This window comes from Calidris pugnax, unplaced genomic scaffold (assembly GCF_001431845.1).
Source record: "Calidris pugnax isolate Ruff unplaced genomic scaffold, ASM143184v1 scaffold294, whole genome shotgun sequence".
NCBI classification, from domain to species: Eukaryota; Metazoa; Chordata; class Aves; order Charadriiformes; family Scolopacidae; genus Calidris; species Calidris pugnax.
Genome location: NW_015094505.1, coordinates 624271 through 652191, shown reverse-complemented (window position 1 = coordinate 652191; position 27921 = coordinate 624271). Strand labels below are relative to the sequence as shown.

Sequence of the window (27921 nt, the reverse complement as noted above, 5' to 3'; positions counted from 1 at the left end):
CCTGGGGGGGTGATACTGGGGTCCTCCCGCCAGGGGAGGGTGGGTGCCAGGGACACAGGGGGGCATTGGGACCCTCTGCAAGCAGGCACGGCCATAGCTGGGCTGGCCCCGAGCATAACCCCCCCCAGCCCCCCCAGCCTGGGAGCCCCCGGCCCCTGCACGCTCCAAGAAGAGGCGAGACACACCGCTATTAAAAATATCACTTCTGTTTTATTTGGAATTTGTTACTCTGCGCGGGTGACAGGGTATAAATACATTCTGCAACGAGCATCCTCACCCTCAGCCCAGCCGGGGGGCGGGGGGGCCGGGTGCAGGCCCGGGGGTGCGCTAGCCCCAGGCAGTAGGGCCAGCCGGCACCGGTGCGTCACGGCCGCCAGCGCAGGCAGCGTCTGCCAGCCGGACCGTCTTGCACAGGGACAGGATAATGGTGCCCCTGCAAGGACCCGTCCCTTCCTCCTGCCTCCTGAGGCCCCGGGTGCCAGTGTCTTGGGGATGGGGGGGGGACGGGACTGAGACTGGGGTGCCCTGTGTAGGGTCCCGGGCAGCTCCTTCTCCATGCCCGGCTGCACCGAAACCCCTCGCCTTGAGCCCCGCTGCCCACAGCCACCTGCAGTTGGGTGGCTGCCACCATCCCGGTGGGTGCCCAGCCCCAGGAGGGGGCTCCCGGCCTCGCACAGGCTGCGGCGCCCCCTGCTCGAGCAGCCCCTGCCCGGGCATCCAGCCCAGCCGCGTGCCCCCGAACGCTGGAGCCGGTGTTGCCCCGCCATGGGGGAAAGAGACCCCGGCGGGAGTGAGTTGGGAGCCGGAGTCGCTGTGGGTGTGTGGCTCAGCCTGCTCCTGCCAGCCCCACAGCGCTGCCCACCCCTGCTTTTCGGGCAGCGGTGTGGGCAGGGAGGGCACAGCGTGGCCCTGGGGCAGCGGTGAAGGGACCTGGGATGCTCCTGGTGGCGGGGGGAGGGGTGCAGGGCAGGGTGGGGAGCACTAGGAACATGGTTCTGGGGTGCTGCCCTGTGCTGATGGCGGGGGGCAGGGGGTGCTGACAGCGGGTGATGCCCAGGTGGGGCGGTGGGTGGCACCAGTGTGGTGGGCCGGGGTGGAGGGGATGCTGGCGGCAGGGGTTGGGGGGGCCATCAGGGAGGCTATTTGGCTGAGATACGTGGGCACAGGCGAGAGAGGAGGGAGAATATCAAAAATACAAAAGAGCGCGGCCCCACGGCGCAGAGGCAGTGCCCTGCCTGGCGCCTGCCCGCGGCAGGCGGGGGCCGCGGGGGGGGCCGGCACTGCGCGCACACGCTGGCTTCTAACTGGCTTTTTATTTTATATCAAGAACACTTGGTTTTAAAATCTTTACAAAGGACAAAACGCGGCGACTCCGTTAGTGTGTAAAGAACTAAAGATCTGCTTTAAAAAACGTCTCTGCAAAGAGAAACGACTGACACAAAAGAGATTCTCTGCAGCGCAAAGAGGGGCAGAGGTGCCAAGTGTCCAGCCCCGGGGCCCCGTGCCCAGGGTCTCCGGGGTCCCCGAGCCCCGGCCCCAGCAGGAGGCCAGGTCCCCGGACCCTGCCCACTCCCTCTGCCTATAGCACCATGGCCCCGGGGCCACTTCTCGACACAGTGAAGGAGCCTTTTCCAGGGCACTCGGGATGCCAAGCCGCCCGGGGATGCCCAGGCACCGGCCGAGAGGAAGGCCCGGCCCCACTCCTCCTCAGTCCCAGGGTGCTCAGCAGACGGAGCGCTGGGGATGTCATCACCCTGCGGGGAGACACAGCCCCGGCCACTGCCAGTGGGGTCCGCCCCCCCCGCCTGCCCGCGCCGGTGGCATGGGCGCAGGGGGCTGCGCCGTGTCCTCCCCTCGCACCCCCGGGGCTCCCGGGAGCCGGGAGAGTCAAAGCACTTCTCAAAAGTTAGATAAGGATGAAAGAATGAGCTGGGAGAAGAGTGGGGCATCCAGCTGCACCGGGACCCCGCAGGTCTCCAGGCTCGGTGCCGCACCGTCCGTTGGCACTGCTCCTCCGGCCGGGGGGCTCCTCCGGCCCCGCTGCTCCCTCTGCCAGTGTCTGCTGCGTGCGTGTGCGTGCGTGCGTGTGCGCCGGCGGGCGGCTATACCCTGGTGGTGGAGTGTGAGTGTGGGAGCCCCGTGCTGTTGAAGCCGGCAGTGAAGGTGTTGTAGGGGTGCAGGGTCTGCAGCCCCACCAGTGAGTTGGGGATCATGGTGATGGTGTTGGGGGTCATGAGGGGGATGTCGTCCGGCGAGCGGCGCAGGGTGAGGGTGTAGTCGGGCAGAGCGGCCAGGCGCAGGGTGTCGTGGGGCGGCACGGCCTCGCACTCGTGGTGCCCCTGGCTCACCTGCAAGGAGGGCATCTCCTCGTCGGGCGCGTGGGCCATGTCGTTGGTGGCGCCGCGCTGGGGGCTGGGCTGCCGGTGCGTGTCCTGCCGGCGCTTGTCCTTGCGGTAGTAGAGGGCGGCGAAGGCCAGCACATTGAGGAAGAGGAGGGAGGCGCCCACGGCGATGGTGACGCTCAGCTCGGTGGAGTAGTCACGGGGGCTCTCGAGCAGGGTGCCCGCCTCCTGCTCCGGGCTCCACTTCTCCTTCCCGTTCTCGCTGTTGTAGGCGGGCGAGATGGCGGGGCGCTTGGTGGTCCAGATCTTGCCATTAGGCCGGCGGGTGATGTGGGAGTTCTGAGTGGTGTCGGGCGGCGGCACTTTGGTGGTGGTGGAGGTGTAGTGGAACATATCGTGCAGGTTGTAGAGGTGGGGGACCAGGTGCTTCCAGAAAGCCACCTTGGTGGCCCGGTAGTGGTCACGTACCCGTGGCTTCAGCCCAATGTGCAGGTACAGCTGGTCGCGGGGGTTGTACTTGGACCAGGCCACCTCCTCGAACCGATTGGCCTTGGTGTGGATGAACTTGGTGTCCTGGGGGACGGGTTTGTTGGGGTCCCTGCGAAACAGGCAAAACAGAGCTAGCGGTGGGAAAAGCTGGAGAGGCTAGGAGGGAGAGCTGGATGCGGAGGGTGGAGGCTGGGGGGACCTTTGCCAGTGGTGGCACAGGGTGGGCTGGTGAAAGGTCATAGAATCATAGAATCGTCTGGGTTGGAAGGGACCTTAAAGATCATCTAGTCCAACCATCAACCTAACTCTGACAAAAAAATAAATAAGAAATAGGAAATTAAAATTACTAAATCATATTCCTGAGGACCATGTCTACCCATCTTTTGAACACCTCCAAGGTTGGTGCCTCAACCACTTCCCCGGGCAGCCCATTCCAAGGCTTCATAACCCTTTCGGTGAAGAAATGTTTCCTAATATCCAATCTAAACCTCCCCTGGGGCAACTTGAGGCCATTTCCCCTTGTCCTACCTCCTGTGACTTGGGAGACCAAACCAACCCCTGTCTCTCTACACCCCCACTTCAGGTAGTTATAGGTCCTGCATGGCTGGGCAGCACCCCAACCCTGGGTCAAGTCTCACCCACGGTAACTACAGCCAAGCAACCCCCCAACTACCACGCTTGCCTGTACCCTGCCCCGGGGGCTGGCCGCACTTTCAGCTTCTCACTGTGTGGTTGATGCCCTGACCCCAGGTGAAGGTGCAGTACATAGACCTCTGGGGGTGGGGGGCTCAGTGTCCCACACCAGGCATGACCCCCTCCCTCCCCAGCATGGTCCCAAAGGCTGCAACTGCAACTAATGCAGAGCCCCCAGGCACAGCACCCATCCCCACTCACCCCGTCTTCGCAAAGTTGGTCCAGTAGGTCATCACCACGGCGCTGAGCATGACGTCGTTCTTGGAGAAGTTGCAGGGAAAGAGGTCTGTAGGGCCAATCATGGGGATCCCGAACACGTAAGGCACCTCATCCCCGTGGGCTGCATCGGACCATGCAGGCTTCATCAGGCTCTGGCAGTGGTGGTAGAAGGCGTAGAAGTAGGTGGGGGAGCCGTAGCGGGCATGCAGGTCAGCCGTCACCACTGACGGCTCTACCCACTGGTGGTCAGTGAAGAGGGCCACCAGAGTCTTGCGACGTGTCTCAGGGTTGTCCCTGTCGGCCCAGTCCGTGTACATGAATTTGATGGTCTCCCGCAAGGTGTCCTTGCCCTCGGGGTAGCCGTACAGGTTGTCTACAAAGTTGGAGACTGAGTAGTCAAAGTCACTGCCCGAGACGCCATCCTCGGGGTCTACTACGCCCTCCACGAACTTCAGCCCCTCGCCCTGGTTGACCCCCAGCATGATATCGTAGTTGAGGAATTCGCCCTGCTCCATCAGGATCTCCGGGTCGTCCGGGATCACGTCCCCGTCAATGACTGGCCCAAAGGCCACGTGGTAGCGAGCTGGCTGGATGTCTTGCTCCACCAGCTCCTTGGCACTCTTCTGCCGCAGGCAGTCGACCATGTCCACCGTGTCCAGCACATTGCAGCCCACCTTGTCAGCCAGCATGCTGGTGTACTTCACAGGCTGGTAGTTCACCGCCCAGCTGGAGAGCGCAGAGCCGCTCTGGATGATGGCTCTCTGGAAGAGACCTGCAAGACAGGCAAGGAGCAGAGAAAGCTCACAGCATGGCGAGCACAGCCAGACTCTTTTCAGTGGTTCCCAGTGAAAGGATGAGGGGCAACAGGCACAAGCTGGACCATGGGAAGTTCCACTTGGATGTGAGGAAGAACTTGTTTGGGGTGAGGGTGGCAGAGCCCTGGCAGAGGCTGCCCAGGGAGGGTGTGGAGTCCCCTTCTCTGGAGATCTTCAAGACCCTCCTGGATGCCGTCCTGACTAACATGCTCTGACAAGCTCTAGGCAATCCTGCTTCAGCAGGGGAGTTGGACTAGATGATCTCTATGGTCCCTTCCAACTCTAAAAATTCAGTGAGATACTGTCCCAACGCCCCAGGGCCGAAGTGCAGGATGCAGCCTGGAGAAGGCATCGATGCCCTTGGATCCCCGCAAGGACCCAGTGCTCCAGCCTGTGCCTGGCCCTGACAACTGAGGGCTCAGCTGAGGGCCGCTGCCAGGGTGGCAGCTGGGCACACAGTGGGTGCTCCAGGCAGTGACCAAGGGCTGCCGTGCTCCCCGAGGACCCCATTGCGGGGGGTGGCCTGGCACCCCTCTGTCCTGGTGTGGGGAGGAGAGGGGCCATGCCTTGCCAAGCAGCCTGTGCCGTCCCCCCCACCCCGAGGACATGTTGCCTGAGACCCCTAGGGCTGCCCCGTGCCACCCCCCCCAGCCCAAGGTGGCACCGCCAGCTTCACTGAGCAGCCAGGCTGCAGGCTGGCAGCAGAGGGAGGGTTAATGCCTGCTCGGGGACACTTAACCCTGTGTGTCCCACCCCACCGCTTTGTCAGGGTCCCCCTCGCCCCCCTCCCCGCCGCTTCCTGCCCAGCTGGGGCTGCTCGGTGCCAATCCGGCCCCGCAGGAGCGCGCTGCCAGATGCACAAAGAGGGCCTTTCTGCCACCGGGAACACAGAGGGAGTGGACTTTCGCCCTGGAAAACGGGGCCACAAAGGCCCTGGCCCAGGCGGAGGAATGCCTGGCCGGGCTCCAGCCCCATGTCAATGGCGCTTGTGCTCAGAATACAAAGGGCGTCGAAGGAAGCGGAGCCTCCGGGGCGGTGAAAGGCACCCGGACTCGGGGTGCACCCCGGGGTCCCTGCTCTTCAGCCAGCCCTCACCTGCACCCCGGGTGCTGCCCGTGCCCTCGCTGGAGACTCCAGCGCTCGCTCACCGTGAGGGACTCTCCCAGGTGGTCCCCCAACGGTGCTGGCGCAGCAGTGGGGTGGCCGTGGGGCTGCCCCCACCCCACTGGAATGTGGAGGGCCTGCATGAGACCCCCCCGTGCAGCCAAGGCTGTGCCGCTCTACAGGGGAGCGTGCACCTTCCTGCAGCAGAAGAGTTTGGAGGCTCCTGGCTCCTGGCCACCATGTCCATAGCTCTTGTCTGCACGCACAGTCCTTGCTCTGCCAAGTACCTGACGTACAGTCCCATGCGCTGGGACAAAGAGAAGTCACAAGCTCTGTTTGTCACCTCCCGGTGCCCTAGAAAGCTGTAGCCAGCCTACGGGTTGGAGACTGGCCATGGGTTTGCTTGCTCTGCGCCATCATCCACGCGCCAAAGAGCCAGGATGGGGGGTTCCTGGGCTCCTGGGAGATGCTGTCCCAGCGGCAGCTATTGCCCCCCACCAGCAGCATCACTTCCCGGACGGACCTACCGGGCTGGGTTCTGCCCCTGCCCATCCCTTCCTGGGGAAGCTCGGGCAGCTGGTGTCACCAACAGCTGGTCACATCCCTGATGGAGCCCCTTCGCTGTGTCTCTGCATGGCCCTGTCCTCATCCAGGAGGAACTCAGGAGCTTGCGAGAGCCCAGACCTGCCGTGTCCTTCTTCTTCATGCCAGCACCCAGCTGAAGGCCAACAAGCTCCTCAGGGAGGCATTGCCACCCTGCAGCTCACCCTGGAGCCCTCCAGCCTGCTGGGGCTCAGGTGGGAAGAAGCAGCTCTGCCTTCCCTGCATGTTCCCCTCTGAGGTGAGGGTCCCCATGCACCCCATGTCCTGCAGAGCTGCAGCCAGGGCACAGCCCAGCCCAGCAGAGTGGTGGGACCAGACCTCAGCTGGAGGGTGCCTGGTGCTGCAGGCTGCCACCAGCTCCCCATTTCCCATTTGCTTTGCTCAGGGGCTGAGACTGGAAACACCTCGGGGTTGTCTGGGCAAAGCTACTCAAAGCAGGGTGCTGGGTGCCTCCTCCAGCTGGGGTCTGGGCATCCAGTACCCCCTGGACTGGGCACTGGTGAGGCCCCACCTCAAGGGCTGTGTCCAGTTTTGGGGCCCTCACCACAAAAAAGACATCGAGGGGCTGGAGGAGGTCCAGAGAAGAGCAACAAAGATGGTGAGGGGTCTGGAGCACCCTCAGTCTTGTGAGGAGAGGCTGAGGGAGCTGGGGGTGTTCAGCCTGCAGAAAAGGAGGCTGAGGGGAGACCTTCTCGCTCTCTCCAACTCCCTGAAAGGAGGGTGTAGCCAGGGGGGGGTCGGTCTCTTCTCCCAAGGAACAGGCCATGGGACAAGAGGAAACAGCCTCAGGTTGCACCAGGGGAGGTTCAGGTTGGATATTGGGGACAAGCTCTAGGCAATCCTGCTTCAGCAGGGGAGTTGGACTAGATGATCTTGAAGGTCCCTTCCAACCCAGATGATTCTATGATTCTACCCCTGGAACTGGCAGCAGCCCCCAAGGAGCAGGAGATGGGGCAAAGGAAACACAAGAGGTTTGCCCGGCAGTCCCTGCTCCTGCCCCGACATGGCTGGCTGGGGAGATGAAGCAGCACCTCGCTCCTGGGTGAGGAATCCACCCGCCTACAAGGGCTGAGGCTGGCAGGGGAGCTGCAGGTCTCCCCGGCAGCCAGACACAGCGTGCGCTGCATCAGCCTCCAGTGTCTGCCTCTCGCAGCGCCTGGCAGAGCAGGCACAAATTAGCAGCTTCATTAATAGCTCTTGATCACTCCGAGTTTTATTTTGATGCGATAAAAACAAACCCGCCTGGTCTGCGGGCTGCATCTTAGCGCAGCTCCCTCGCCGTGCTCCAGAGCTGGCTGCCCCCTCCCTGGGAAGGTGGGGGCTCTGGCACAGGGTGGTGGGGAGGGTGGTGGTGGTGGTGGGGGGGCTGAGGTCATTTTGGGGCCATTTGGCTTGATGGAACACTGGCTGCAGCACCAAGGGCTCCCCTCCTGCCTCTCAGCTTTTACAGCTGGCAGCAGCTCCTCTGCCGCCGCAGAGAGGGTGCCCCCAGCACCGCCGCCATGCCAGGGGACCCCACCACTGGCACCGGGGCTGGATGGGACAGCAAAGGACACGCGGGTGCAGAGCTTAGTGGCAGAAAGTCTAGTGTCACCTGAAAAGTGCTGTACTGGCATGACAGTACTTTTTTTGTGGCTGGAAAATCAAGGACCAGCCCCTCCAATCCACCCGCAGCCGCTCTCCGTGCTGCTCCCTCCCTCCATTCCAGGCAAATTCCAACATTCCAAACCATTCCAACAAATGGTTGGGACCACCCTGGGCAGCCAAGCTTCCTGGCTGCAAACCCCAGTCTGCAGCCTTGGGACTGCCCTGCTAGAAGCACCCAATGCCAGAGAGGGACTCCGTGGACCACGAGCAACTCCCCCAGGATGAGTTCCTGCCTCCCAGGAACTCCATGGCCCCAAGAGCAGGAGTGCTCTGCACAGGGTGGGGTGGTGCTGGCTGGACACTGGTGGGCTGCAGAGCCAGCTTGGGATATCCCACCACCCAAGGAGGCTCCAGAGCTCCTCTGTGTGCTCCAATCCCATGGGCTGAGCACATCTCAGCCCCTCCGCTGCAGTTCTCTGGCCTGCCCGAGGAGAGGCTGGCAGCCAGCTGCAACCGGTGGGCACCCTGATGGGCAGCAGGGATGGGTTGGGGGGCACAAGCAGCCCGTCAGCCCCTCTTGTCCCTGGGGAAGGGATGGGGTCTCTGTGTGGGGGTGGTGGGTTCACCACAGGGCAAGCGGTTTGGCAGAATCAGGCAAGTTTAACCAAAAGGGCAACTGGAGAAATGTGGGAGAAGAGAGCTGTTTCTGGCTCGCCTCTGAGTCCGTGGTGAGCTGCCAGCATCCTGCGAGCCCTGTGCCAGGTCTGGGCTCAGCAAGGTGCTGCCCTTCACTCCCCACCGCCAGCACCATCTCTGCCACCTCTCACTGCAGCTCATGCCAGCCTCCTGCCCCACGGCAAATACTACCAAGCAGAACATGAGGCCGGTGCTGGTGCAGCCACCTTTGCAGCAGCCTGGGCTGAGATCATTCCTGCTTTCAATATAGGGGCAACCAACCCATCAGCAGCTCCCAGGGCTGGAGGAAGGCTGACCAACTCTGGTGGCCTCCTCCCGTACACCCTCTGCCATGCCATCAGCCCTGCTGAGGTTCTGAAGGTTTCCTTCTTTCCTATGCAATCCCCAGGCTGTTGAGCAGGATGGCAGCTCTTTGCAACGGCTTCAAGTGCAATTTTGCGTTTTATCTCTGAGATCCAGAGTCACACCTGTGTCCACTGCCCTTCTCCCCTGAACCAGGCTTGGAGACAACGCAATGGGAGAGAGCTGCACCCTCACATAAAGCCCCTCTGACTAAGTTACAGAATCACAGAATCCCATGGGGTTGGAAGGGACCTCTGGAGATCATCCAGTCCAACCCCCTGCCAGAGCAGGGCCACCCAGAGCAGGTTGCACAGGAACGTGTCCAGGTGGGGTTTGAATGTCTCCAGAGAAGGAGACTCCACCACCTCCCTGGGCAGCCTCTGCCAGGGCTCTGCCACCCTCACAGCAAAGAAGTTCCTCCTCATGTTTAGGTGGAACTTCTTACATTCAAGTTTGTGTCCCACTTATATTCAAGTCCCTGGCAGGCTGGTCCCCTGTGGACCACATCCCATTCAGGCTTTGCTCCTGCGATTTCCTTTAGGAAGTTTTATCGAGAACACATCTACTCCTGTGGTTTTGTTTGGGTTTTTTTCCCAGTGCTCGATGTAAATGTCTTCACAGGTGGCTACATACGTTTGCTCTTATGCCAACACAATCTTTTAGTGTAAATAATTCCTGTCTTTATCTAGAGTAAACACTCTGCTGTATTTACAGCTATCAATCATATCACTTTCACCTGTGTTTTGCTAGTCGCAGAACTTCCAGCACTCCCAGTCTCACAAGATGGGGCCCTCCATCCCTCCCCGGGCTCAGCTCTGGCTTCCCCTCTATTCCAGTACGAATCCCTTTCCCTGCACCAAGATCCATGCTCCTGATACCCTTCCTCATGCCGTGCACCCCCTCCACCCCTGGGCCATCCTGGGTGCTGGGGCAGGGTGCAGGAGGGTCCCCACCTCTCCCCACACCCAGTGGTGGCCCCAGGCTGCAGCCCCGTGCGCTGGGAGCACCAGCTCCATCCCAGGCTCCCACAGCCTCTGCCGTTGGCCTCTCCCTGCCCACGATGAGAAGGTTTTGATTCCTGGCTTTGGGTCAGGCTGTCACCAATGGCTGATTTTTGGCAGCCCTGACTTGGCGAGGGTGACTGGAGGTACCCGGGTGGGCTCCCTTCCCCAGGTGAGCATCGCTGGCAGCCGCAGCAGGCTGGGGCACGGCTGGCACCTACCTTCGGAGTGGTGGGAGAGGGTGAGCAGGCTGACACAGGAGGCACCTATGCCAGAGCCGAAGACGGTGATGCGCAGGGGATCTCCCCCAAAGAAGGCGATGTTCTCACTGACCCAGCGCAGCGCCTGTATCTGGTCCAGCAGCCCGTAGTTTCCCTTGGCAGCCTGGTCTCCCGTGCTGAGGAACCCTGCGTGCCAAGGAGAGCCCAGTTAGGGATGAGGAAGGGGAGCGTCCTGACCTCCCACCCCACTCCCCCTGCCCTAGGGGAGCTTCTATGGGACTCTGTCCCACCACGACAGGAGATCCCACTACCAAGAGAGTCTCGTGAGCTCTAAGCTGGAGCAGGGACACCACTGAGCTCCAGCCACCCTCTGCATGGCACACAGAGGGGGAAAAGGCTGCGGGTGCAGCTGCAAGCCCCGGGAAGCCTCTCCAAGCAGTGGTAGGGCATGAAGCCCTGTTCTACCCAGACCACCGCCCGTCCTAATAATGGGTCAAAACATCTCACGTATGCCCCAAGGAAAGCTGAGAAAGCATCAGTGGCTGCAGGCAGGCTGAGTGTGCACAGCCAGGGCTTTCCATGGACTAGCATGGCTCAGAGGAGGCTCAATAAATGTAAGGAGGTGGGTTGGGCAGACAGGAATCGACCGCAGCTTAAAATACAAAGGTTCTCAGTGAGGAAGACGCTGAGAAATGCTTTTGATAGCAAAGGGAACACCAAAGATAAGCTATCGATGTTCCGTTTGCTTTGACTCAAAGCAGGAAGCCAAAGACATGGTCCTGAGGTAAAACCCAGGTGGGTAACCCCAGCCGGGAGGGAGCGGCGCTGGCGCTGCTCTGGCACTGGAGGTGCTCTGGCCAGGTACGCTGGGGGTGATGATGGCACCACCGAAGTCTTATTTCATATTGTGACGTACATTTCTTAAATTTGCACCTATCCAACCCAACAGCCTGACTTTTAATATCGACAGGTCTTGAATAGGCTTGTTTTTACTAAAAAGCCTATTTTCTGCCAGGTGACTGCCTTCTTCCCTAAGAGACTATGGGGCTTGGCGGCCACCAGAAGGATGTGCCACCCCGGATACTGGCCAGGAGCCCAGCTGCCCAGGGAGAGCACCGTGCCAGGCCTGATGGCTTGGAAGAGGGCTCTCCCCAAACCTCTGCACCCCTTGTTCTCCCTGCTGCTAAGGGAGGCTCCAGTGATGCTCCAGGCAAATCTCCTGCATCCGGGGGCTTCTGCTGCAGCAGGCAGGGGACCGCACTGCCTTTTGACCCCATGTCCCCTCACTAGCTCACCACTGCTCACAAAAATGGGACTTCCATCCTCCTCTATATGGCACCCAACAGCCTTTGGAGACCCTCTCCGCAGCCAGGCAGGCTGCAGCGGGTGGCCACGGGGGTCCCGGCAGCTCAACCACCTTGGAAGCAGCCCCTGCCTGGGGAGGGAGAGCTGCTGGGTCCCCAGGGACGATACCCGCTGGCAGCTCCCCAGTGCGAGCCGTCTCAGGAAAAGATGCTGGGTAAACACATTTATTATTTATTTAACCACAGACCAATATTTGCTTTCAGCTGAGCCAGGTTGTGTAAATGAGCCGGGGGCGGGTGGGTGCCAGGAGCCAGACCACGCTGCGACTGCCCGCTGCGGACGCTGCCACGTGGCACCCCGCCGGGCGGCCAGGGCGCAGGGCAGACCCACAGCTCAGCCCCCCCACATCCCAGCGGGCCCCACATCTCCCCACACCCTCTCCCCAGCTGGCTGGAGCCCAGTCGGCCACGGGGAGTCCCCCCACCGCCCAGCTGTGGGGGCGGCACAGCCCACGCCAGCCAGCCCGTACCCAGCACTCCAACGCGGTAGTTCAGGGTGATGACAATCACATTCCCGTAGCTGGCCAGCACGCTGCCGTCTATCATGTTCCCCGTGCCCTCCATGTAGGAGCCACCGTGGATGTACACCATCACTGGCTTGGCCCCGCTGTCCCGGATGTCTGGAAGGAGAGGCGGTTAAACACAGGACCCCCGCCAGCGGCTGCAGCACCCTGCCCGACAGGCAGACCAAGGACGAGGACAATGCCAGCTGCCAGGACTGGGGAGGGGGCTTAGGAGCCAAACAGCCACAGCGTGGACCTCCAAAGCCACTGAACCAACCCCGCCAGCCCCTCTGGGTAGCAGCAGCTGCTGTGCCATCCCCACACTTGGGTCCCCTCAGGGGTCTCAGCACACACGGGAGAGATACTTGCTGGTCCTGGTTGCTCTTCCCTGGAGCTGGGCTCTGGCCACGGGCAGAAGCCAGGCCAGCGGCACCTCCACTGCGGGTGGGAGTTGCAGAGCCCAGCTCTGGAATGCAGCCCCGTGTCCCATCTTTGGCTGTATCCAAGCCCTCGGCTCCGTGAGTCCTGGAAGCTGGCATTGCTTTGGGGGGGCAGGGATGGGGGTGTGCAGGACCTGGAAGGCAGGTTGGGGGGCACTGGTGGGTGCTCCAACGTCTGACTCTCCCACCCACCCCCCCACTTCCCATCTCGCTGGGAAGGCAGAAACCTGCCGGCTGCCTGGATGTGAACCCATGGCACCCCAGTGCCCAGACACAGACATGGTGATGAGGCAGACAGTGTGTGCACGTGTGCGAGTCAGGGGGGTGAGCACGGCGTCCGGACGAGGACAGGGTATGAGGCATGGAGTGAGGATGGGGAATGGGACCCCGAGGGCCGGGGAGGAAGGACTGCAGGAGCCTGGGGGACAGGGAGCAGCCACGCTCCCTCTTTTGACTGGCCCTGTCTGGGGGATGTTCTGCCCCTTCTGTGCCACTGGCCTGGGATCCCTCACGGAGCCGAGCCCGGGCACGAGGGAAGAACACTCAGCTCCTGGTACATCTCGCCCACGTTACACAGAGGAGGCAGTTGTGCCCATCGTGGAGACGGTGCCAGGTCCCACATGACTGCAGTGCCCAGCCCCTCCTGAGCTGGCGAGGAGGACTTTGTCCTCCCTGGTGCTTACCTGCACCCAGCGCCTTGCTCAGGCGGGCTGGCATCCCCTGCTGGGGCTGCTCGTCCTCGGCTGTCCTGGCCACCACAGCTCCCTGCCTGCCTCCCTCCCCATGCACCCTGCTGTCCCCGCAGCCCCTGCCGGGGTCTCCTCAGGGCTGGGACTCCTGGGACACAGCCTCACCAACGCAGCAGGGACACCTGGCTGGGGTGGGCATGTTCCCTTGCACCCACCTAACCCTCGCCCACCTCCACTCCTCCCCACAGCTTGCCCATTGCGGGGGGCTGCAGGGCTGATGGGTACCCCTGGCCATCCCCACCTCCACCTGTGGCCCACAGCATGGCTAAGGGTGGCCTCCCTTCCATATAGAAAACCTTTCCTCCAGGAGAATGAGGACATGGCCAAACCTGTGCTGGCTCCTTTTTCCTACCACCAGGATACAGCCAGGTGAATGCACAGACCTGGGGAGCAAAAAATGCTCGTGGCTCTCCTAGGACAGACATCGGCCATACGGCAGGGCTAAGGCAGGACAACCCTTCCCGGGGCCACGGGCTGGAAATGTGAAGGGCAGGAACATCGGTGCCTGTGCGCTCTCCTCCCTGCCACACGCTCCCACCGACGTGCAAAGGGCCACCCTGGCAGCAGAATGGCAGCGATGCACGAAGAGGCACCAGCAAACAAACGGCTCCTCAGGGCTGGGCACGCCGTAGGGTGCAGGGATTTAGTACAGTCACATCACTGGGGCTGAATGCCAGTTTATGCCCTGGTACGAGAGATTCTGGGGCACAGGTTAGTGGGAGAAAACAGCAGGGTTTTGATACTACCAAGGAAAAAGCTTTTGATCTGTTTCCCAGATCCTAAACACCATCTGCCAGGCCGTGCTCGGGCTGCCCCGGGACTCCTGCATGCCATGAGGTTTTACTGTCCTCGGAACATTAGGGCTGCACCCTGGCCGACCCTTCCTCCTGCCTCCTCTTCACATCCAGCAGCCAAACACACCGTCTCCATACCCTGCAGATGAACAACCCTGTTTTACTAAAAATAGCTCATTCTGCAGGTTGCTTCGCCCTGCTGTACATCTAGAATCACAGCTGCTTAACAGCCCACTTGCTCTGCCTCGGCCGATGGTGCTGATGCTCTGGCTGCAAGACAGACCTCACTCTTGTCGGGTGGAGAAGGAGAGAAGTTAACAGAACCCATGTCCGAGCGGACCTTGGGTCTCCTGGGCATGGCCAGGTACCCTGCAGATGCCAAGGTGCCAAGCTGCTGGCAGGGCCACCCTGCGGCGGTGCCCACGTTGGGGCCGGGCAAAGTGTGGAGCAGGAGGTGGCTGTGTCCCGGCTGCACGTCACCGGCTGCGGAGGGATGAGGCTGGAGGTGGGATGTGACCGGGCTCGGGGTGAAATGGGCCCAGGTGCCCGAGAGCTTCTCTCCTCCCAAGCTGCCAAGCTTCCTCCCTGCCCTCGCTCAAGCCGAGCGGGAGCAAACTTCTCCTAAAGCAAAATAATAATAATAAAAAAAACCCAAAAAAACCAAACCCCCGTGAGCTTCCACCCCTGGTCCCAAGGAGGGGAAGGGCCCGGGCGCCCTGCACAGCCGGCCAGCCTGCCCCCCACCCCACGGCTGCCGGCGCGGCAGACCGACACACACAGGGCTCCCTGGGGATGGCAGCGGATGGCGGGCAAACGGAGTTGCTTGGCTTGTCATGCAGTGGCAGCCTCGAGCACAGAAATACCTTCATCTTCATCCCCGTCATTATCCGCTAAGTCCTCGCCCTGTTTCTTAGCGCTGGCTCCTAGGGACCAAACACGAGGAGACAGAACAAAAAAAGGAAAACAAACGGAAACCAAACCAAACCAAACCAAACAACAAAAACAAAAAAACAAAACAAAAAAAAAACAACAAAAGAGAATTCAAAAATAGCATGATAGCAGAGACGGTGGGGCCAGGCCTGTGCCCCACAGCACTGCTGGCTACTCACACTGCACCTCTCCCAGAGCCAGGGCGGCACGGGGTGCGGGCACGACTGCCCCACAGCTGCCCCAGGATGCCTGGAGCCCTTCCCAGATCCTCCCCGGGGCGGCAGGGAGGAGGAGAGTGGGTCTGGGGCAGCATCAGGGCAGGCGGTGGAGCAGCCTCTCAAAGCACTCGCAGATCCTCCTGCATCCCATCCTGGCCCCCCCGGCTGCTCGCACGCCCTCGGTCCCTGCGCCGGGGCAAGGCTCCCTCCTGCTTCCCACCTGCTGCCCACCTCTCTGGAAGAACCTCCGTGTCTTCCCACGGAGACAACCGTCCCGTCCCCTGCCACCAGCAGAGCCCACCTGAAGGGTTGCCCTGGGTGGCCGCTGACCACCAGGGTCCTGCCCGTCACCCCGGAGGGTGCGTGGCCCCTTGTGCCCGGGGTGGCTCTGCGCAGTGTGGGACCCCCACGGCACGCAGCGGGGAGCCGTTACGAGGGGTGCTTCCCTGCGCCGCTCGGCTCCATCCTCCGCTGACCCCCTTCGGAAATGACCCGGCGGGGAGCCGTTACGAGGGGTGCTTCCCTGCGCCGCTTGGCTCCATCCTCCGCTGACCCCCTTGCGTGGTTCACTGAGGATTGCGAAGGCACCGACCAGCTTGCCCTGACCAAGGCAGAACTCTAAAGGTAGCGTTCCTGGAATTCCTGAATGCCCCCCAGTCACTGCGTGGCCCTCGGCAAACCTGCAGTGCCAGGGCATCCCATCCAGTGGGATGCTGCTGCGGACGGTGGGCACCCAGTGCGGTGCTTCCCGAGGGGCACGCAGCCGGTGGGAGCCAGGAGAGGTGGCCATGGGCTGGTGGGAGGCAGAGGTGGTGCAGACCCATACCAAGGCCCCTTGCTGCAAAGGGCTGGGTGCCCTCGTGGGCACAAAGCCGAGCGGTGCCATCCCTGTGCCCAATTCCAGGGAGAGGCTGTGCTCTCCTTCTCCCCTTCCAGCTGCAGACAGGTACCTGCAATCCTCTGCTCCCTAATGCCAGCACCAAAACCTTCCCCAGGTGATGGCCAGGTAGGGCTGCCCCTGCTGCCCAGTGACCTCCCCCAGACGCACAGGGATCCAAGGTCCCACCAGGCCCATCCTGGGGTCCTGTTGCTGTCACCAACCGGCCCCATCACCACCACGGCAAGGGTTTTGCATGGCCCCCAGCAGGGCTCCTGCCAGAGAGGGGCAGCCCTGTGGCTGGATGGAACTACCATGAGGAGAGCACAAAACCAGCCAGGAAGATGAAACTGGGGAGCCATCCCCATTGGGAGTGGGATCCCACAGACGACACAGGTGGCCAATAACCGAGATGGCAGCAGGGAGGGGGACGGGGTTTGAAGTTAAAAAGAATTTGTGATGGGGGAGTGAGAGGCCTGAAATGGCTGTGGGGCAGCTCTACCAGGGCAAGAGGCTTGCAAAACACCTTAAGCAGCCATGACCTGCTGGAGAAAGTCCGAAGGAGCAATGACCAGAAGCCTAGAAAAATCCAGCAGGCAAGAAAAGTTTGCAGGGGGTTGAGTCACGTGAAAGCTGGGAGCAGAGGAGTGATGGGAGCTACAGCAGCATCCCGACGCATGAAACGCCACTGCAAGGGGGAGAGGTGGAAGAGCAATTCCCTCTCTGCCGTGCAGAGCACAGGCAGCCCTGGAGCTACACAGGGCAGGTTGAAGCTGGGTGAGAAGAAAACCTTCCTGGCAGAAAGGTCAGGAAAGCACTGGCAGAGGTGGCCTGGGGAGGCGTTTAAGATGAGGGGAGACACACTGCCAGGAAGAGGTGAGGTAGAGCTGCTGCTGCCTGGGGCAGGGATGGATCAGCTGTCTCCAGAGCCATCCTGATTTTCTCCAACTCGAAGTTCATCTCCCGTCCTACCCACTCCATGTCCCAGCCCTGTCTCCTTGCCAGCGGCTTTGCCATCCAGCCATCCCCTGAGCTCCTCACATCATTCTTCTGCTTTCAACCCCATCCCTGCCACCTCTCACCCCAGCGCCAGCATCCCCCCTTCCTGCTGCATCCTGTCCACGCTCCCAACCAGCCCACCTGCCCGCTGCACGCTCAGCCGAGAACATGCATCTGCCCAGATGTTTGCAGGAGGCTGCAGGGTTGACCTACTGCATCTTCATTGGGAAGAGCTGCAAGCCCAGGAAGCACTTAAGCCATGAAGGACTTGTGCAATATTTGCTAACTGGTGCTACGTGCCAACCTCCTTGGTGCTGCTCAGGGATAGGGATTTTTCGCCAACGTCCCCGTGACCTGAGCAACCGTCTGGGCTGAGCAGGGAGGGATCTGGCTGGAAGCTGCCACCCCAGCTCTTAGTGAGGGTTGGGACAAGGCTAAAGCAACCTGAGCTTCACGCGCTGTGGGAGGGAGAGCAGAAAGCAGGGCTGGGAAGCTAAGCAAAGCAGGAGGAGGGCAGGAATGCAGGACGGAGGGAAGGGCAACAGCGGTGGCATGTGTGTGTGTGTGGCAGACGCAAAGCACGAGCCTTCCCCGTGGGCAGGAAGGACCCAGGGGGGCTGGGGTTATGGTGAACACGGGCTGCTGCGACCAGGTGGGCTTTTTGCCTCTCTCTCCGTTGTTCACCTCCACGTCGACCCACTGATGCCCCACAGCTTCTGAGAGCAATTACAGCTTCACTTCCCTCACCCAGCCCTTGCACTTTGCTCCATTACCTCCTCACACTGGTTATTGGCACGTTCAAGGACAGCCAGTCCCAGGAGACCTTCCTCCATGGTGGCAAAGGCCACCACGCAGAGCTCTGCAGCACCTACTCTCATGGGATGCGTTTAAGCTTGTGGATTCACAGTTGGAAAAACTAAAAGGACTCCTGGCTCTCACTGGCCTCATCCATCAAAACCAGGGTGTGGTCTGGCAGGGCACATGGGAAGGGGGCTGAGCCTTTGCCAGCTCCACCAGGGAGCAATGGTATCCATTCAGCAGAAAGCCATCTCCTCTCTAAGCTCTGCACCCACCACAATTGCTGCAGCTTCCAAGACAGAGCTCTGGTGCCACTCTGGTTAGGGGAGTCTCAAAGGTTGTCTACCTTGACTTCGGCAAGGCTTTCGGCACCTTCTCCCACAGCATCCTCATAGGTGAGCTTAGGAAGTGTGGGTTAGATGAGTGGACAGTGAGGTGGATTGAAAACTGGCTGAAAGACAGAGCTCAGAGGGTCATAATTAGTGGCACAGAGTCCAGTTGGAGGTCTGTAACTAGTGGTGTTCCCCAGGGGTCAGGTCTGGGTCCAGATCTCTTCAACAAATTCATTAATGACATGGGTGAGGGGACAGGGTGTACCCTCAGCAAGTTTGCTGATGACACAACTCTGGGAGGGGTGGCTGACACCCCAGAAGGCTGTGCTGCCGTTCAGTGAGACCTGGACAGGCTGGAGAGTTGGGCAGAGAGGAACCTGATGGAATTCAACAAGGGCAAGTGTAGGTGCTGCACCTGGGGAGGAATAACCCCCTGCACCAGGACAGGTTGGGGCTGACCTGCTGGAGAGCAGCTCTGAGGAGAAAGACCTGGGAGTCCTGGTGGACAACAGGATGGCCATGAGCCCGCATGTGGCCAAGAAGGTCAATGGCATCCGGGGGGCATCAGGAAGAGTGTGAGCAGCAGGTGGAGGGAGGTCATCCTGCCCCTCTGCTCTGCCCTGGGGAGGCCCCATCTGGAGCACTGGGACCAGTTCTGGGCTCCCCAGTTCCAAAAGGACAGGGAATTGCTGGAGAGGATACAGCAGAGGGCTACACAGATGATGAGGGGACTAGAACATGTCTCTGATGAGGAAAGGCTGAGGGACCTGGGTCTGTTTAGTCTGGAGAAGAGAAGACTGAGGGGGGATCTGATCAACACCTATAAATACTTCAAGGGTGGGTGTCAGGAGGATGGGGCCAGTCTTTTTTCAGTGGTGCCCAGGGACAGGACAAGAGGGAACGGGCACAAACTCAAACACAGGAAGTTCCACCTAAACATGAGGAAGAACTTCTTTGCTGTGAGGGTGGCAGAGCCCTGGCAGAGGCTGCCCAGGGAGGGGGTGGAGTCTCCTTCTCTGGAGACATTCAAACCCCACCTGGACACGTCCCTGTGCAACCTGCTCTGGGTGGCCCTGCTCTGGCAGGGGGTTGGACTAGATGATCTCCAGAGGTCCCTTCCAACTCCTATCATTCAGTGATTCTGTGATGCTGTGATTCTTTGCACAGGAGCTGGGCAGGGCTCGTTGAAAGAGCTTTAAACTAGATTTGAATGGGGAAAGAGATAAAACCAGACTCGCTAGAGATAAGTCTGGGGGCAGAACATCAAATGTTCTAGAGCTTCAACTCCTATCATTCAGTGATTCTGTGATGCCGTAATTCTGTATTCTTTGCACAGGAGCTGGGCAGGGCTCGTTGAAAGAGCTTTAAACTAGATTTGAATGGGGAAAGAGATAAAACCAGACTCGCTAGAGATAAGTCTGGGGGCAGAACATCAAATGTTCTAGAGCTTAACAGTGGTGATGATAGGCTTGAGTGTTTGTGGGTAAGAATCAGGGGGAAGGCCAATGAAGATATCATGGTGGAAGTCCGATCAGGATGAAGAGGCAGACAAAATATTCCCTAAGGAGCTGGGAGAAGCCTCAGAATTGCCAGCCCTTGTTCTCACGGGGGACTCTAACTTCCTAGCCATCTGCTGGAAATACAATACAGAGGGGAACAGTCTAGGAGGTTCCTGGAGTGCGTCAGAGATCACTTCCTGACACAGCTGCTGAGGGAGCTGACTAGGGAAGGTCCCCTGCTGGTAAGAATCAGGGGGAAGGCCAATGAAGATATCACGGTGGAAGTCCGATCAGGATGAAGAGGCAGACAAAATATTCCCTAAGGAGCTGGGAGAAGCCTCAGAATTGCCAGCCCTTGTTCTCACGGGGGACTCTAACTTCCTAGCCATCTGCTGGAAACACAACACAGAGGGGAACAGTCTAGGAGGTTCCTGGAGTGCGTCAGAGATCACTTCCTGACACAGCTGCTGAGGGAGCTGACTAGGGAAGGTCCCCTGCTGGATCTGTTGTTTGTGAACAGAGAAGGACTTGAGAGGGACGAGATGGCTGGAGGCTGTCTTGGGTGTAGTGATCACAAAATGATAGAGTTTTTGATTCTCAGAGAAGTAAGGAGGGGGAGGGCAGCGGAACCGCCCTCTCTGGAGACCAGACTTTGGCCTGTTTAGGAGACTGGTTGACAGAGTTCCTTGGGAGGCAGTCCTGAAGGGCAAAGGAGTCCAGGAAAGGTGGACATTGTTCAAGAGGGAAATCTTCAAGGCACAAGAGAGGTTGTCCCCATATGCTGAAAGACGAACTGGCAGGGAAGAAGATTGATCTGGCTGAACAGAGAGCTTTGGCTTGTATTCAGGAAAACAAGGGGAATTTATGACCTTTGGAAGAAGGGGCACACCATTCATGAGGACTACGAGGATGTCATGAGGTTATGCAGGGAGAAAATTAGAGGGGCCAAAGCCCAACTGGAACTTAACGTGGCTATTGCAGTAATAGACAATGTTTCTCTGAATACATTGTCACTACAAGGAGGGCTAAGGAAAATCTGCATCATTTGTTGGTTGTGGTGGGAACGAGGGATCAAGGGATGAGGAAAAGGCTGAGGTACTTAATGCTTTCTCTGCCTCAGCCTTTAATAGTAAGACCAGTTGTTCTCCCAGCCCCCTGAGCTGGATCACAGGGATGGGGAGCAGAATGAAGCACCCACAACACACACAAGTCTACGGGGCTGGATGGCATCCACCCAAAGGTACTGAGGGGGCAGGCAGGAGCGCTCATCAAGACACTTTCCATCATTTATCAGCAGTCCTGGCTAAATGGGGAAGTCCCAACTGACTGGAAGTTGGCAAATGTGACGCCCATCCACAAGAAGGGCTGGAAGGAGGATCTGGGGAACTACAGGCCTGTCAGTCTGACCTTGGTGCCAGGGAAGGTTATGGAGCAGATCATCTTGAGTGGCATCATGTGGCACATATAGGACAACCAGGCGATCAGGCCCAGTCAGCATGGGTACACGAAAGGCAGGTCCTGCTTGACTAACGTGATGTCCTTCTATGACAAGGTGAGCTGCTTAGTTGATGAGGGAAAGGCTGTGGATGTTGTCTACCTGGACTTTAGTAAGGCCTTTGACACCATTTCCCACAGCATTCTCCTGGAGAAACTGGCTGCCCATGGCTTGGATGGATATAGTTTTCACTGGGTAAAAAAAACTGCCTGGATGGCAGTCCAGTCCTGAAGAGTGGTGTTGAATGGAGTTAAATCTAGTCGGTGGCTGGTCACAAGTGGTGTTCCCCAGGGCTCGGTACAGCATCTTGATCAAAGATCTGGATGAGAGGATAGAGTGCACCCTCAGTAAGTTTGCAGAGGACACCAAGTTGGGTGGGAGTGTTGGGTGGGAGGGTAGGATGGCTCTTCAGAGCGATCTGGACAGGCTGGATCGATGCGCTGAAGCCAGTGGTGTGAGGTTCAACAAGGCCAAGGGCCGGGTCCTGCACTTGGGTCACACCAACCCCCTGCAGCGCTCCAGGCTGGGGGCAGAGTGGCTGGAGCTGCCTGGCAGAAAAGGACCTGGGGGTGTTGGTGGACTGTTGGCTGAACAGGAGCCAGCAGTGTGCCCAGGTGGCCAAGAAGGCCAACAGCATCCTGGCCTGTGTCAGGAACAGCGTGGGGAGTAGGACTCGGGAGGTGATGGTGCCTCTGGACTGGGCACTGGTGAGGCCCCACCTCGAGGGCTGGGTCCAGTTTTCGGCCCCTCACGACAAAAAATACGTTGAGGTGCTGGAGCGGGTCCAGAGAAGGGCGACAAAGATGGTGAGGAGTCTGGGGCACAAGTCTGGTGAGGAGAGGCTGAGGGAGCTGGGGGTGTTCAGCCTAGAGAAAAGGAGGCTGAGGGGAGACCTTCTGGCTCTCTCCAACTCCCTGAAAGGAGGGTGTAGCCAGGGGGGGTCGGTCTCTTCTCCCAAGGAACAGGCCATGGGACAAGAGGAAATGGCCTCAAGTTGCCCCAGGGGAGGTTTAGGATGGATATTGGGGAAAATTTCTTCACGGAAAGGCTTGTGAATCATTGGAAGAGGCTGCGAAGGGCAGTGGTGGAGTCACCATCCCTGGAGGGATTTGAAAGCCGGGCAGACGTGGTGCTGAGGGACATGGGTTAGTTGTGGACATGGTAGTACTAGGTTAACAGTTGGACTCGATGATCTTAAAGGTCTTTTTCAACCTAAGCAATTCCATGAAAATTCTATGAGAAACTCCCCCCACGAACCCCACGTGAATGCCTGTTGTGCTGCTTCACTTTAAGCTGACTGCGAAGTGACATTGTTCAGGCCGATAGGAAGGATGCATACGCTCTTATCTGAAGGCTCTAGGAAGATTTAAGCTTAAGTTCAGTAAAAAATAAAATCACTTTCCCTGAAATCGGGGCATCCATGCCAGATTTATGCTATCTTAAGTAAACCATGCCAGCAGCACTGACACCAGCGCAAACAGAGATAAAGTAGGGCGAGGAGCCTCGGTCCTCGGAGCCTTTGCGCTCAGCATGGTGTGGATAAGAGAAGAGCAGGAGCCTGAGCTGACACCCTTCCAATCCAAACATCTGCTCAGAGTGGCCAGCGGGCAGTCCCAAAACCCCCTCCTCGGTGCAAGCTCCCTGGGGCACCCGCTGCCACACAGCAGCCACCATGCCACAGGGAGCAGGAGCCCAAAGCAGCGTTGCCACCATGTCTGATGGCCACCAACACCCAGAGGCACATGTGCTAGTGGCCACACCAGCTCAGGTGCTTCTCTGGGAGCAACAAGAGACAGGACCAGGACTGATGACAGCCCTCGAACCTGCTGCTGCACAACCCAAGGGACCCGTGTCGGTGGCCTCTCCATCGACCCTTGCTCCAGGACTGCAGTGCGCCTTGATGCTGCCCTGGGTGATGCAGAGGAGTTATCTCCATCCTTGAGCAGAATCTATGAAAGCACTGCATCTTCTCACGCTCTGCTGCCTCTGCCAGCACAAACACCTACCCTCGCTTTTGCAAATCTCCCTGCCCTGAGCAGAATTGGAGCATCAGGGCAGTGGTCTCCTCCCAGCGCTCCGCAAAGCAGCAGGCTTCAACAGGAGGCTGCTGAGAAGCCTTCCAGCAAGGGAGCACTCCAGAAGTTGCACAGCCACAAGGAAGCCCCAGCCAGTACCCGGACAAGTTTGCTTCTTGGAGAGCAGCGGAGAAGCCACAAGGCTTTTCCTGCAGAGCAGCCGAAGCGCATCCCCAGCCCAGGAGGTGCTGGGAGCTCCAGCCACGCTCCCACGGCACAGCAAGACACCCCACCGGCACGTCTGTCCCCCCAGCACTGTCCCTCTCTGTCCTGCACAGCCCCAGCCAGAGACATTGGGGCAGTCAGGAATCAAAACCGGGGCAGGCTGCTATGTGCAGGGCAGGCACACTTTTTCCTCTCCCAAAACTACATCCACCTCCTCGTGTCTTCCAGCGAGGTGAGGTGAGGGGGAAGGCAGGGCTGTGTTGCCACACGTAGGTGCTGCACCGTGTGTGCGTGTACGTGCTCTTCAGAGGGGCAGCATCACCTGCACAGCAACACCTGAGCCTCCCCCAGCACCGCGCGTGGCTAATTAGACTCCAATCACTGCTGCCCTGCCTTGCTCCCAGAGAAGGGACTAAGGTACACGGAGCACGTAGGGAATTTCCATGTAGGAAAATATATAGGGCAGGGAAACAGGGACGTTTTTGTGTCCCAGACATAAACTCTTGATGAATTCTCAGTCCTTTGGTTGCTATGAAATACTCTGAGCTTAGGGGTGGCAGAAATAATGAAAACTCTAATAAGGTGGGAGCCGAGGCATTTTAAACCACCAAAATACTGCACGGTTGCTTGCTCTGCCAAAGGAGAGCCTATTCACCGCTCAGATGTGGCCTTAGAAATAATAATGGAGAATATTTCAGAAGGAGTCAATGTCCAAATGACACGCAGCCCAAGGAAATCAGCACCGCAGGTACATTATCCTCACCCCAAGAATTACCAACCCGGGATACGCCATGAGGGGTGGGATGAGCCTCCGTGTCTCACCACAAGTGACTCAATTTATTCCAGCCAAGGGCCACCAGAGCCGTGGCCGGAGCCGAAGGGCAGCGCCAGTGTCTCGGCGCTTTAATTCCTGGCACGTCATGCCTGGATGCCCAAATGGCCGGCACTGGGGATCTGCTGGTCCGTGAGTCAGCACAGCCCGGCGGGGGCAGAGGACACGTCTTCCCCGGCTCCTGGGGAAGCGACCAGAGGCAACGGCAGAGGGGCTGCAAAGAAACCCTGCCCGTCAGCAGAGCCGGCAGGGGGGCAAACCGGGAGACGGGCACCACCCAAGGTGTTTTGCCGTGCCTTACGTTGTCCCCCTTCTCCAGCTGTAACCCAGACCCTCCTCGCCTGGCCCCGGCCACCAGGGCTCGGGGTGGCAGGGCTCCACCAGCCCCGGCAGCCGGTGGGAGGGCCGGGAGAGGAAGCGCTTTGAAGTGGCTGGTGATCGCTGGCACAGCCGGCTCCGGAGGCAGCGTGCGGAGACTCCCTAATGCGCCAGCCCTTTCAGGGGCAGCCTTGGCACTCAGAGAGATGGCGTGTGAATAGCCAGGACAGCAACAGGAAAAGCACAGCAAAGAAACCCAACAACAGAACTGGGGGGGTAAACGGCTGGAAGGGAAGCGCTCCCCAAACCTCCAAGCCCAGCTGTGTCGGCCCCGCCAACCCCAGGGAGCGCAGGGAGGCGGAGGCCGGGATGCAGGGACCCCACTGCCACGGGATGCCTGGGGTGGCAGCCCCTGCCCACCAGACACCCTCTCCCTGCACTGAGCCTTTCAGAAGAGCTTTGCTGCCCGACCGTCCGCCACATCCCACTTTGGGATGCAGAGAGCAGCCCGGGCTGGCCCTGCCTGCAAGGGGGGCATGCGGTGGGATGGGTGAAGCATCACGTCCAAGGAGGGGCTGAGCCAGCTCCCGTTTGCATGTCTCCATTCCCTGCCCGCAGCACTGCGTCTGCCTGGGAACACGGGATCACTCTGGGGAGAGCTGGCCCCCTCGCCCCAAAGTGGAGGGAGGGTGTGAGCCCCTGGGGATGGAGGCAAGGCAAAGCGGAGATGTGTCTGAACCAGAGGCGCTCGGGCAGCGCGGGCGGCGGGGGCTCGGGCAGGATGCGGTGCTGGGGGTGGAGAGCAGACCCCCACTGGCAGGGCTGGCAGAGCAGCAGGGAGCAGCCGTGGCGGGACCACAGGCTGGGGCAGAATACGGCAGCCTTTATACAGCCAGGAGAGGTTTTATGCTTTTAACCGAGGAGCTTTGGATGCAAAATGACCAGGGATGCAACGGGGGAAGAGCTCAGGCCAGGCCAGGCTGCAGTCTCCCATCACACGGGTGCTTTCCTGAGCGTGCCTGTACACCCCTAAGGGATGGGTGCATTTAAGGGTGCTACCCATTTAAGGGTGCTACCCACCCTTAGAGGCTCCCCCCATGCCCCAGGGGTTGGGAGGCTGCCAGTGTCAGCGGGATGAAGGCGGGAGCGTGGGCTCAGCCTGGGAGAAGCTGTTCTGAAAGGCCTGGAGCAAGGTGAGCATCCTCCTCTGACCTGACCCCGGCCCCGCACTCCCAGCCAGCACCAGTTCCAGCTCCCCGGCCGGGAAGCGGAGGTGACTGGAGCATCCACGGGGCTCCTCCGAGCGCGAAGTGGGGGACAGCAGGGTGGGCTGCTTGGAGTGCCCGCGGTCTGGGTGGCAGCACAGAGAGGTGCCGGAGGAGCATGCTGCGGGCCGGGGGCTGGCCAAGCACCCTCTCATTCTCTCACTCTCTCTCTCTTTCCTCTCTGTGCCTCTCTGCCGGTCGGCTTGCTACATACCTCCTTTCCTACATATTTTCTTGTTGGGCTTTCGGGTGCATTCCTTGGAAATCCGTTTTACTGTAAAATGAATAAAAGACTACAAAATAACAGGAGGCTCCACTGGCGGGAGTGGGCATGCAATCACAACCACGCTGCCACCCTCCCGCCGCCCCGGGACCGTGGGAGGTGGGGAGGGAGCGCCGCCGTGGGAGGAAAACTCTGGGCCAGCCGTGCTGGGCGGGAAGGAAGGCACGATGCATCCCGTGGCCAAGGACCCCAGGGAGAGAGGAGTGGAGCCAGCCAGCTTGGGAGAAGCCACCAGCCCTCGAGGCTGCTCCGCCGTGCGCAGCAGCCCCCTTCCAGCCCGCTGAAAATCCCCGGGGGCTCCCGTTGCGGTGAGGCTGGGGGGGGCGCACGGGTGGGCGCTGCCTCCTCTGCCCTCTACTTACAGTTCAGGTGGGATCCCCTACAAAGGAAAAGGTTAGACGAGGAGGCACCCAGCGCCGCTCAGCCTCACCCCAACAGGACTGTGCCCCACGGGTACCCGGCACCCCGGGGCTCATCGCTCTGCCACCGTCCGGGAGCAGCCGAGCGATGCGCCTGTCAGTGTCCCCAACCTCCCGTCCCTACCAGGGCCCAGAAAAGGGCTCCGCAGTCCCTTCCTTGCTGGAGCATCTCCCCAGGGAGAGGCAGAGAGTGTTCCTCCCAGCCGCAGCCCACTCCCACAACTAGCGCATGGACCTGGGGAGGGTGGGAAGGGGGGAGGAAGGACGAACCCGAACCAACTCAAGACAGAACCTGGCACTCGGCACCTGGGGAGCACAAACCAGCTTGTCGCTCTGTGGATCTGCGGTCAGAGAGTCGGATTCAGATTTAGCAACACAAGAGAGGAACCCGTGACGATGCCATGGAGGTGGAGGGAGGGGGGGACTGGGAGGCGTGGAGGAGCAGGAGCACGCGAGACAGAGATGGCAGCTGAGGGCAAGAGGGCGAGCTGCGTGGCCAGAGAAAGCTTTCCACAAACAGACAGCATGCTGCAGGGTCCACAACCACATGCTTCAAACACAACACCCAGGTGAGACCAACCACTGCTGGGGAGGGGGGGGAACACCCCCCCCCCCCGCCCGGACCCCTCTTTGTCTGCGGCGAGGGGCGCGGGGGGGGGGGGCCCCCCCCCCCCCCCCGTCCTCCTGCGGGCACCCCAGCGAGGACTCACCATCCTCCGTGGGGATGTAGATGTTGAGGTACAGACAGTCCTCATTGGGGTCCTGGATGTACGTGGCCACGATATCCAAATTGGAGGTAAACCAGATGGGCAGCATGATCTCGGGAACAGCGTTGTGGATGTTCTGGGGGCAGACCGGCGAGAAGTGGGTAGCGTTCCTGATGCCCGACCAAGACGGCGGCGGCTCGGGGGGCATGAACCTCTTCTCCCCGATGGGGGGGGCGGCGTAAGGCACCCCCAGGTACTGGTCCACGGGCCCCAGGATCTCGCTGGGCAGCGGCACTCGCACCCCCCGTAACTTCCCATAGTGCGTGTTGACGGTCGGCGAGTAGACCTGGCCCTCCATCCGCACAACCGCTGAGGCCAAGCTCAGGACCCAGAGGGCGAGACGCAGGTCCCAGCTGGCCACCAGCTCAGGCACTTGGAGAACGGGGGGCAAGAGAGGGCTTCTCCAGAGTATCAGCCACATCGTCCGGGAGGAGCAGCACCAACATCCAGGCCTGAAGCTCCTGGGTGAGGGCTCAGGGCATCCCCATCACGCCAAGCCTCCGGTTTGCCCAGCGGGAACGGATGGAGCAGGAGAGCTGGAATTCAGGAGAGCGTAGCCCAGCCACACCTTCTGCTGGGTGAGTCGGGAGCAGGGATGCAGGGAGATGTGCCACTGCTCCTCACAGCCTGCCAGCCGCCCGCTGCTGCCTGCCTGCCAACGGCCCGGCCCGGAGGGGACTGCTGGTA

At 60.2% G+C, this 27921-nt stretch overlaps 1 protein-coding gene across 3 annotated transcripts; it reads right to left on the bottom strand.

Moving 5' to 3' along the window:
• Nucleotides 1-1298: 1298 nt before the first annotated feature.
• Nucleotides 1299-27921, bottom strand: NLGN3 (neuroligin 3). 3 transcript variants are annotated; one of them, XM_014963120.1, is made up of 7 exons: nt 27178-27921; nt 25980-26039; nt 14826-14885; nt 11947-12096; nt 10113-10298; nt 3726-4515; nt 1299-2940 (listed from the first exon to the last, which is right to left on the bottom strand). In XM_014963120.1, the coding sequence occupies exons 1-7, from the start codon at nt 27653-27655 to the stop codon at nt 2103-2105; spliced, it is 2562 nt and encodes an 853-aa protein (XP_014818606.1). In that variant the 5' UTR covers nt 27656-27921; the 3' UTR covers nt 1299-2102. The 3 variants fall into 3 exon arrangements, with proteins under 3 accessions (XP_014818606.1, XP_014818607.1, XP_014818608.1); XM_014963121.1 differs by lacking the exon at nt 25980-26039; XM_014963122.1 differs by lacking the exons at nt 14826-14885; nt 25980-26039.